Below are 12,039 nucleotides of genomic sequence, written 5' to 3'. Positions count from 1 at the left end.
GGGAAAAATAAAAGAGCAGTTTGCTTCGACTGCGCCTACTATTTATTCTAGTGCTCCTACTGCACCTAGGAGTGCTCCTAGTGCACCTAGGAGAGATCGAAGATGTATTTGGTGTGATAGTACAGACCATCAGCATTGAAGGGATTGTGATTGTGAATATTTTCAGGATGCAAGGAGGAAGAATTTGGTATTTTGGGGACAAGATGGTAAGTTTTTGTTGACTGAAATAGGAGCTTCGCTTGCTACCAACTTTGGGAAAGGCGGAATGAAGAAGTTAGTGGATGACATGGCTGTGCGTACTTCTTATGTGACAGCTAGAGGAGATGCTTCTGCATATGGAGTCCAGATTGAGAAAGGATCAGAGAATCAGTCAGCATTATGGACTTATGCTATGGAGATGGCAAACAAGGGAAAAATTCAGCAAACTGTTTTGACTAGTGCAGGTTCTAGCATCAGATCTGAGACATGTTGGGATTTGCCTGTTGACAGGTACTCTATTTATTCCTACTTGGCTAAGTCTTAGGGAGCAGATGTACTTGTTGAGGAGAAGCGTAAGAGGGATGAAGAGAATCCAAGTGCAGCTAAAAAGACTAGAGGGGGTGAGTTTGTTACTCCATCTACTGTAGGACTGTCTTTGAGACCAGGGCCAGAACGACAGATGGAAGATGCTCAAAAGAGAGAAAAGAGGCAAGAGCCTAGAGAGAGAAAGCAGTCAGGGTTTAGATTGATGTTCGATATTGAGACATCCATAGACATGAAGAAAATCTTTAATGACAAGATACTTGGCAGTGAGGTGACTTTTACTATTTCTGAGGTTTTGGACATCTCGAAAAGAGAGTTTCAAGATCAGTTCCAAGAGGTCCTGAAGAGGAAAATACATGCATTGCCTACTACTGATACACAGGGAGTTTTGATTGGGGAGTTGGATGAGGATGAGGATGAGGTTATGGTTGAGAATGCTTCTGTTTTTCCACAGATAGAGAAGAGAGTTCAGCCTATGCACTATGCTGAAACTGATGAGCCTGCCTTGATACCACGTAGTCACTTTTCGCGGAGTCATTGGGCTAGGGAAACTACAGAAATGATGGTAAAAATTGGAGAGAAACATGTGCCTTATGTTGCTTTGGTGGATCATGGTTCAGAGATTAATCTCATAGTTCGTGGAGTTTATGAGAGTAACAGATGGCCTATGGATGTAGAGCATGGGTGGCCTATGAGAGCCGCCAACAACACTGCAGGTGATTTGTATGCTGCCTGTCCCAGTGTCAGGGTTTCTTTTGGAGATGTAGAGGAGGATTTCCATTTCTTTGTGCAGGATTCATGCTCTTATCCCATAATTCTTGGACAGCCATTCATCACAGAGATGCGCATGGAAACAAAGGTAATGGATGATGGATCTACTTATGCACGGATTCGCAGTAAAGATGGCATGAGAGAAGTTCAGTTTATGACTGTGTGTGTGAACCATGTTAGAAACAGGGATACTCTTAGAGATGCACCTTTGCCCACTGTGAGGGATTTGGGTTTTCATTAGGTACCGCCATTTCGCGAGACGACGGTGGTACAGAGCAGAGGAGATTGGAGTTCTCGCCTCCTGGCAGTAGTGTTTTCTCCTCCAGTTTTGTTGGGATTTTAGCAAACAGTTCGATGAGCTATCAGAAGACTTCTAAGTTGCCTAAAGCTGCCAGACATTACATATGCAGGAAGGAGAAAATTTTGAAAAATGCAAGAATTTTAGAGGATGATGAGCATATAGATGGGATGTATGACAGTATGATTTGTGTAGATACGATGATAGAGATGGAAAATATGCTGAAAACTGATATGTAGAGTTGTCACAGTAATGTATTAGTGCAATCCCTGGACATGTTTCATGAAATTGCAAATTTTGTGTCACATATTGAGTCAGAGGCTGAGGTGATTCAGCAAAAAGTATTGAGTGCTGAAGAAATTCAGCAAACAGAGTTTTCGGCTGATTATGATCAGCTTATAGAGACACAGAGGGCTGAAAACTTTCAGCCAACAGAGTTTACTGCTGCTGAAATATTTCAGCATCCAGAGTTTAGGGCTGTTCCTATGCAGTCCACAGAGCAGAGGGCTGAGGATATTCAGCCATTGGAGTGCAGAATTGCTGAATTACAGCAAGATTTGAGTAATGCAGAGGAACATAATGAAGCCAGGGTTGACACAAAATACAAGACTGTGGATAAGAAGGTGAAGCCGGTAGCTGTACCGCTTCCACCTGACAGTGATCAGCAAATAGAGAGGGCTGCCAAATAGTCAATTTTGAGAAATCCAGAGCATATAGGCCATAAATTTTCAGCAGAGACTCTTGCTGAATTGAAAATTGGAAATGGTGATTTCTTGCTACCCACAGAGAAGCAATGCTTTCAGGAGATTCTTGAGCGACATGGAAGGGGGTTTGCTTTTTTCCCGCATGAGATTGGATGTGTGAATCCAGATATTTTTGCTCCTATGGTAATCTTTACTATTCCTCATATTCCATGGAACCTCCGACCTATTCCAATGCCTAAGGCACACCTGCCAAAGCTGATTGATCTGTTGAATGAGAAAATCAGGATGGGAATCCTAGAGCCTTCATCTGCACCATACTCAAATAGGTGGTTTACGATTCCAAAGAAGAATGGTACTCTCCGATTTATACAGGACATGCAGCCAGTAAACAGAGTTACTATCAAGAATGTTGGTATAGGTCCAGTTGTGGATGAGTTTGCAGAAGCATTTGCTGGACATGCCATCTATTATTTAGGTGATTTGTATTCGGGATATGATCAGTTTCAGTTGGCTTTGGAAAGCAGGGACATAACCACTATGAGAACTCCTATTGGGCTTGTCAGGATGTGTACCTTGCCTCAAGGTGCCACTAATTCTGTTGCGCATATGATGAATGCCATGCATAAGGTTCTTCGTGATTATATACCTCAACTTACCATGCCTTTCTTGGATGATGTGCCCATTAAGGGGTGTGCAGAAGAAGAGAAGAATGAGAGTCTAAATGAGCAGGGATGCAGATACTTTGTGGCTGATCATATTTCAGCTTATGAGAAGATCTTGACCAGGTTAGAAGAAGTGAACTTGACACTATCAGGGCAAAAATCTATTTTTGGAGTGAATGAGGTTGTCATTGTTGGACATATGTGTGGATATTATGGCAGGAAACCCTCACCTGATAAGGTGAATGCTATAGGCAAGATTACGGAGTATTGTTCTACCACTTCAGAGGTACAGAGATTCATTGGAGCTTGTGTGTTTTATATGATTTGGATACCCCATTTTGCACACATAGCAGATTGTTTATATCAGTTGCTTCGAAAGGGGCAGAAATTCTATTGGGATGAGAGCCACACTAGAGCCATGCAGAAATTGAAGAAGCTATTGCAGATTGCTCCTACTCTCAGGAAAGCGGATTATAATTGTGGAAGGCCTATTGTATTGACAGTTGACACTAGTCCAATTGGCATAGGTTGGGCTGTGGGTCAAGATGATGCAGATGGAAACAGGTGTGCTATTCGGTTTGGGGCGAAATTCCTAAACGAGAGACAGAGGAGATATCCGCAAATCAAGAGGGAGTTACTGGGGATTGTTACGGATCTCAAATGTGACAAGGAGTACTTTATTGGAGCCTCAGTTGTGGTAGAGACAGATTGCTTGCCATTGATTGGTATGATTACGAGTTTCTCTACTCTGGATATAGCTATGTTGAGATGGATTACATACATCAAGTCATTAAATCCAGAATTTAAACACATAGCTGGGAAGGATAATCCAGTGGCAGATATGCTGTCTAGAGCCAGATATGATGATGAGAAAATACTACTTGTAGAAGAGGATGATGCAGAAATTTCAGCCACTATGGTTGATCATGTTTGCAATGTCTATGATATTGTGGCTTTCATAGAAGAACTCTATGTTGGAGATTGGTGGCAGATTGGCAAGTACCTTAGTACACTAAGCAAAAGAGATGAATAGACAAATGAAGAGTTCAAGAAGATCAGAAGGAAAGCCTATGGTTATTTTCTCAAGGAGGGATTTCTTTGAAAGCATTCGAAGAAAAGAGGTGGATTACCTTTGCGGGTTGTCTGCGATAGAGAGACACAGTTACAGGTGATGAGGGAGTTTCATGAGAGTCCTTGGGCTGGTCATAGAGGAGTGTGGGCTACTTATGAGAAAATCAAGGAGAAATATTGGTGGAAAGGCATGTATAGAGATGTTTCTCACTTTGTAGAGACTTGTAGAGACTGCCAGATGTATTCGGTAGTGCGTCATCGAGATGAACTTCATCCAACCTATCCGCTATGCATTCATTATAAGTGGGTAGTTGACTTGGTTACTATCCCTATGTGTCTATGGCAGATGAGATATATTGTTTTGGCTAGAGAGGATGTTACCAATCATGTTGAGGGTAGATCTTTGAGAACGAAGACCACTAGTGCAGTGTATAAGTTCTTATTGGAAGAAATTTTCTACAGGTATGGCTGTGTGGGTAAGATCACTGCGGATCGCGATGAATTGGATGCAGATGAAGCTAGGGAGTTTTTCTCTCAACTAGGAATCAAGTTGGCTCTAACCACAGCATACAATCCAGAGGGAAATGGGAAGAGTGAAAGAGGGAATCCGCCGATAGTGAAAGCATTAGCCAAAGCATGCAGAGGACGGATTGGAGAATGGCCGAGACTTCTACCATTTGCTTTGTGGGCTGATCGTACGACTCACAGTGTTACCACAAGATATATGCCCATAGAGTTGATGTATGGTCAGAAACCGGTTATGCCGACTGAGACTTGTGCCTTGACTTGGTCAGTTTTACCTTGGCAGGAGGATTTGACGAGAGAGGAGCTTTTAGCTCTTCGGATTCGACAGTTGGAGAGAAGACGAGAAGATATTCAGCTAGCTATTGACAGGTTGAAGGTTGCTAGACTAAGAAATAAGGACAGGTTTGACAGCAGGCATCGCTTGCGGCCTACAGCAATAGAAGAGGGAGACTAGGTATTAGTCTTTGATAGCAGCCTCGAAAATCAACATACTCCACTTCGGAAGATGGTGAAAAGATGGTTTGGGCCGTACATAGTCAGACATGTCTTTGATAATGCAACATATGAGTTGACAGAATTGGATGGGACAGTGCTTAGAGTGCCTATTGCGGGAAAAAGAATCAAGATTTTCAAGAAAAGAGATGATGAAGATTATGCATTGGAAGAATTTTCAAGAGAAGAGCAACGAGAAGAAACTCCAATGGAAGAGACAGATGATATGACAGATAATCTTGTTGATATACCAGAAATGCACAATGAAGAGATTAATCTATTTGTGGATCTTGATGATAACGATCATGGGTAGTTGGCCCATCTGGAGGATGCGCAGGATTAGAGGGGGTGGATGTCGTATTGCTGCGCATTCGAGGTGTGAAATCCACCCAAAAGTTGTGTATGGGAGTTGATATTTTGTACATACTTAGTTGTTATGTTTGCATCTTTATTCTGCGTGGTAATATAGTAAGGAGGGGTTTGAATAAGATCTTTTTTGTTGGCAGCACATTGGTTTGTATGTATGCCATGTGTGGTTTATTTGCAGAAGCAGAGGCTACTTTCAAAGAGTTGCATCACCATGATACAGTGTCTTGGAACGCAATGCTTTTAGCCTGAGTAGACCATAACAAAGTAGAAAAGGTCTGGCAATTTTACAAGCAAATGGAGGTTGAAGAGCAAATTCTCTGGATATTGGTCGTATATTACATTCTGATGCTGTGGAAGCCTACCAGAAGCAGAACTGGTCATGATGAGGTGTCATGGACAACATTCCTTTCAGCATATGTTGAGCAGGGTAAATGTAACAATGCTTTAAAATTGTACAAGCAAATGCAAGAGGAAAGGGTTTGGCCAGTTCAGCTGGAGTTAATGATTGTTCCTACTCTTCAAGCATGTGGCCTCCTTGTGGATTCAGATGAAGCCCTATTTATGGAAAACAATCAAGCCAAATTATGGCTTTAGGAATTGGTGAAGGATTGCATGATGCCGATGCTTTAAGAAGGGGTCGGAAAAGAGGATAAAAGCAAAGAGGCTGAAAAAGGCGGCATAGTGTGTTCAAATTAGAAAAAACAAATGACATATGGGGAGAGGAGGTGCAAGATAATTGGAATCTACCAGGAGAGAGCATAAAAGCAGGGGAAGGAAGAGAAATCAGGGGAGCTTCGGCGAGCTTTGGAAGACAAGACAGAGGAAAAGATGTTCTAAACTTTGATGAAATAATCAGAGATATTGAAGATGAGGAAGACAATAAGCATCAAAAGTGGATGTGTCGAACTATTGCAAAGCAGGAGAAATGTGCCCAAGGGCCTCCTTGGTTGGGAAAGTGTAGATTTCAACCAGATCCAGTGCAAGTCCTATTATCAGAGGAAGTAACAGGACCAGGCCGTGAGGAGGAAGATGACGAAAGTAACAACAAAGGGAGGAAGAAAGAAGATGATCACGAGGTGACAATGCGGAGGCGAACAAAGTGAAACAACAGTGCCTTCAACATCGTCGGCTTGCAGATGAAGGTAGAGGAGTCTGAAGATGATGACGAGGAAGGGACGAAGATGATGACGAGGAGAAGATTAGCGAGCTACTGCGACAACAAAGTGCTGGTGACGAAGCCTGCAGAAAACTACAACGATAACGAAGCGAGGAAGGGAAAAAGGCAATCTTGAACGAGTGAAAAACTGCCACTGTGGGCCGTCAACAGTGCTGGGGTCATCGTTTGTGTGGTTCATCATTGAGGAATTAAGGTGCGCAAAGGCGAGGGCTATTGGAGGAAGATCTTTGATACTTTTGTGAAAATCACAGGTGTGGATCCAAATTCCATCTCTGGAGATCAAGTGGCTGAGATATTTAGATGAAGATGCAACAAAGAAGAATCTGCAGAAGAGGACGGCTAGGCAAAGGGGATGAAGAAAACCTGCGCAAAGGTGAACAGGATCCTTTGGGCATTTGTGTGTACTTGGAGGCTATTTCTGTCCTTCCTCAGCTGCGGGTCATGCAAAATGCCAAGGAATTGGATAATCGAGGATACTTGTTGACAGCACTGGGACATGGATTGTAGCCTTCAAATGGTACTTGTCTTATCAAAAGCTCCCATACTACCAATCCAAAGCTGTAAATATCTGCTTTCCTGGAACAAGGCGTATCATTGAACATTTCAGGTGCCATCCAGCGAGAAATTCCAATATCCTCACTCCTTAAACAATATCACTCTGACTCAAAACAATCTACCTCAAAATCTGTGATCTTCACAGTCAGGTCCTCTGCCAAGAATAGATTCTGTCACTTCAAATTCCGATGCAGTATACCTTGAGAATACAGATACCTCATATCACGAGCTATATCAAGAGCCATGTTGAAAACCAATTTCAGTGAAATGAAAAATGTTGGCTGTTTATATTGCAAATAGGCCTTTTGTTTTAGATCCAGAGGAAGGTACTCTGTAATGATGCAGCATACTGGTGGCTTTCTCCATGCTCCAACAAACTTCACTATGATTCTGTGATGAACTCTCGAACTATGATAATGCCAAATTGAGAAGTTTGCTATTCAGAAAAGGGATCCTTGATTTTGGTCCAATGTTATTGGATTTTTGTATAAATCCTTTACAGTACTGGACATTATTATGATCTGCACTAAAACTGTTTCCTAAACCTCTTGTATACACCTCTGAAGATCTTTCGTACTCGTCCTTTATTGCTGCTGTAGCTATTCTGAAAACTGAGACATACAAAATTGTTGTCTTAAATTGGATTTAGGATTCTCAAAGGTTGTAGATGTGAATATAGACAATAATTACCTGTCTGAATCAAAAGAATAAGCTGTTATAACAGAGTTCAGCTTCTCTGATGTAAAAGAGGGAGTTGTTAAGCTAATAAGATGTTTGTCTCATCAGTCTTCTGAAGAGTTGTTGAAATATAAATATTATTCTTTGTGGAGGCCGCCACTATTGACCTTCTATCCTGAAATTATTCAAAGTCCTCTGTGGTCGCGACTTTGCTTTTGAAAACCCTTCGACAACGTGGATAAAAATGGATACTCTACATGAGTGCTCCTGGGAAATCCCATACATAATGTGCTGTAAGTGGCTAAATGAAGAACTAGTTGTATTGACATATTTTCTCTCCTCTTACTTTTATAGTTGTGGATATTTCTAGTCCCTAATGCATTTGCTTGGTTTCATTTAACCACCCTTTTGAGACATATAATTAAGGAACAAGAAATATGCCGCCAACACAAATGAGAGAATTAATCCATACTACTATCTTGGAAATATCGTCATCTACTTCTCCTTTGAGAATGGACCCCACATAGTGTCAAGTAGCATCCCCCTTCCCCCATATTATAGCAAGCATTGTCACAAAACTTGGATAAAAAGAATAGTGCCACTAGCTTAATCTCATGTACGCATGATGTAGTAGATGTTGGCTAGTAGGTATTGGACTTCTTCATGATTGATTGACACAAAACAATTGATTGTCTTACTTATTTCCCTCAAAATGCACATCATCATGTTTTGATGCACACATTTGCCATGAGAGATCTAGCCAAGCATAGTTAGAATTTGGTCAATAGTACCCTCTTTGAGTTGAGGTTTAAGGCTCATCAATGTATTAAGGAATAATTGCAAAGATGGGAAAATTTTTATTTCAACTCTCCTCCCCCCAAAAAAAAAACCAGAATCTTGATGGAAACAAGGTTCACACTTTTGAGGAATAATAAGGACATGGCAAATTGTCCTAAATTCTATCTTAATTATGACATACTATGCCACTATACCTCTATCTTAATTATGATATACGACGCCTCATTACAAAGTATATTCAACCTTCCATGTGAAACCTTAAACTCCCGTGAAGACTGGGAATCATGCTTCAAAATGGAATTCTAAACGATTCGAGACTTCCAATAGCTAAGACCAAGGACGCCATGATATCATAAGATGCGAGTTGCTATGAGGGAAGGTGTGCATGTACCCAATTTGTGGAGATAGTACGCAACATAATCTCTTATCAAGATCGCTCCAGAACTTTGATATAACTGGTTTATGATTAGCATGCTTTGAAAAGAAAGTCAGACGTTTCTTTATAAGACAAGACTAGTTCAAAACTGCAGACTCGGGAGTGCATGCAGTTGGAATTCCCTACCTCGATACGCCGCGAAAATTAGCTTCGCCCTTCGCGAATGCTTTAGTCTGCCTGTGTCATTGAATTGGGCGCTCAATATTATTACAAATGTGGACATGAGACTTTCCAGAAGGTTGAGCTTTTAGTGTGTTAGGAAAACCTTTGATCATAATGTATCAGGAATCTCACCTTCTCAAAGACTTGATATAGTCTTCATCGCTCATCTGATGCATCGTCACGATGTCCAATGCATAGGTCTTCAGCTACATACAAGAACATAATCGCAGCAACACGACACAACACTGATATCTATAGTGATTCTAGGTTACCAAATAAAGCAATGAATCTATCCAAGTAAGCTTGCTTAAGAAACGAAATGGATGGAGCTCACAGGAAAGTTAAGCTTAAATCCGGCACCCTTGCACTTGAGAATCGCAAGGTCGTGAGCCTTTGCTGCCGCTTCCTCATCCTCGTAACACCCTGCACCAGGCGTTATATTATAAATCGTCTTCGTTATAACACCAGACTGTTGAAATTGCGTAAGCAGAGGATTCAGGTAGAGTGAACATTATATACCTAGATATACTGTAGCACAGGAATATTTTCCATCGGGAGCACAGTTGTGTCACAGACGTTCAAAATCAAAGGAGGATATGAATTAAGCCCATCGTATAAGATCACAACGTAATATAATGCGGTCGTATCAGGAGGATATTTAGCTTGCCGTGCAATTAACGTAATTAGTAGTGAGCACGTTATTCGAGTTTGATGGGTTACCTTGCTTCCCCTTCTGCTTGACGCCGTTCTTCTCTGGTGGATTAACCCAAATGTGGGCCTCGTAGAGTCCAGACTTTCGATGCCTATAAAATGTGCAGTTAAACATGCAAAACAAATGATGAGTATAAACTCCATTCTTGCGATCATCAACGTGAGATCCGTCGATACAAATTAGTAGATCCTTCCTACGACTAGGCCAGATCATATTGAGATCATCAGTTCCATAACATCAGTTCCATAACCACGCACTGCTTATGAGTACAATATATCTACTAGCTCATCACGACTGCAACTGCAAAAGTATTATCGTCTGTCAAGGCTACAGGTAGCTCAAGATCCATGCCACAGATGTACTCTACTCTGTAGCTCAAACATACAATAGTAGCTATTATAAAAAACGAGTTACCCCTTACTTGTTTACGCCCTTGTATATGCTGGATGGAGCAACCGAGTCGAATTGACGATCGCAATCTGAATATGACATAAGAACAAGGCCCGATCAGATCAGACGGCATCCGCATGGTTGCAGGTCCAATGATGACATAGTTGATAGATATACCGACTAACTGTATACGTAGGTGTGTGTGCAAATGAGCGGCTAGATTGATAATCGATATCACCTAATTTTTGGAACAAAGATATCTATTATCAAACGACAATAAGTACGATATTGTTGTTATGTGGCTCTACTACAAGAGATCAGATTCCGTAAACCAAGCTTCACATACACCACTTTCGCGTATAGAAGTGAGATTGCTAAACTTGAGAAAGAGGCCAACGTTTGAGCCTACCTGCTTAATAGACTCTGCGCCCTGCGTGTATAATATGTACAATAATTAGTTACTCTCGTTCTTAATTGTATGTGCCATTTTGAGCTCAACATTTTTCTTCCGACTCAACTGTTGCTTATACGAGAGAGTGAGAATAAGAGAGGATGAGAAAGAGAGAGAGAGAGAGAGAGCTACTAGGATAGTTAAGCTTCTCTTGCTTCCATCCTTATTCTCCTCTTTTTCTCTTTCCCCTTTGGATACCACACAGTATTTTTACAACCTCCATATTCTTTATTTACAACTTAGTGCCGCTATTATGCATGTTATTTCATTCACTTGTGTAGAATGATAAATTATATAGGCTAGAGCCTTTACAATCTACTTTGTATTGCGTTACATAGCATTGATCGGTTTTATGCATATTCTACTCTATACAACCAAGCTTTGCAACAACTGTAGTAAATGGAGATGGTTGGCAATAATAATGTTCTCCTTACATTAACTAGTAAGGACATATTGGATGGAAAAAGTATTCATTGTGGGCTATTATGATATATTACATCTTAGTTACATGAGGATTTGGAACATTATGCTAAAGTGAACTATGACTTGGTGGTGTTTTGAAAGCTGCAAGTGTAATAGAAATAAGTGTTGTCGAGGGTGTTGCAAGTTCTAGTTGTACTCCAATTAATATTGAAGCACAACCACTATCTACTCTTAAAAAGATTCATTGGGATGACAAATATACATTTAAGGTTCATACACTACAACAGAAACGAGGCATAGACGCGTAAAGTCGGGCGCATCTATAAGTGCATGTAAACGTGCGTGTAAATAGATGCGAATTTTACGTCTATATATCCACGTAAATAGACGCGCATATACACACAAAAATAGACGCACATGTCAAAATTCAAATCATACTTAAATCATTTCTTTTCAAACTACGCCTTTCCTTTCTTGCATTTTTTGCGGTTCTGAAGCTTGAGTTTAGCCGACATGCAGTCTCTTCATGCCTCACCTCCTCATGACTCACCTCTTCTTTCATTTCAAACACACAAGAAGGGAAAAAGGAAAGCCAAGGAGAGGAAGAAAGAGAGAATAAGAGAGAGAAGAATAAGAAGAAGCAGCAAGCAAGCATCAAGGGAGGGTAACTTACCAAGGAGAGGAAGAAGGAGAGGAAGAAGTGAGTCTCTCTCTCTCTCTCTCTCTTTGTTTCTCTCTTCCTCTCTCTGCTCTTTCTGTGTATTTAGGATTTTGTGATTCCATTATGTATTGCATTTTGTAAATCATCAATGGCGGTCGTCGGCCTAAAATCAACCGACCGAG

The 12,039-nt window shown here is 41.0% G+C and overlaps 1 protein-coding gene across 1 annotated transcript in view; it reads right to left on the bottom strand.

Moving 5' to 3' along the window:
- The window catches only part of LOC148022532 (ethylene-responsive transcription factor WRI1-like), a 34,113-nt gene extending 23,689 nt beyond the window's left edge, over positions 1-10,424 (bottom strand). The window contains exons 1-5 of the mRNA XM_087696559.1: positions 10,354-10,424; positions 9,941-10,023; positions 9,555-9,643; positions 9,353-9,426; positions 9,185-9,235 (exon numbers count right to left, since the gene is read on the bottom strand). Coding sequence (XP_087552685.1) covers positions 9,185-9,235; positions 9,353-9,426; positions 9,555-9,643; positions 9,941-10,023; positions 10,354-10,424 — 368 coding nt within the window. The remainder of the gene's footprint in view (positions 1-9,184; positions 9,236-9,352; positions 9,427-9,554; positions 9,644-9,940; positions 10,024-10,353) is intronic.
- Positions 10,425-12,039: the final 1,615 nt, after the last annotated feature.

Source organism: Lygodium microphyllum, chromosome 16 (genome assembly GCF_053477565.2).
Source record: "Lygodium microphyllum isolate KBCC chromosome 16, Lygodium_microphyllum_v1.1.10, whole genome shotgun sequence".
NCBI lineage: Eukaryota > Viridiplantae > Streptophyta > Polypodiopsida > Schizaeales > Lygodiaceae > Lygodium > Lygodium microphyllum.
Note: the sequence above shows the minus strand (reverse complement) of the source record. Positions and strands in the feature narration are given on the sequence as shown.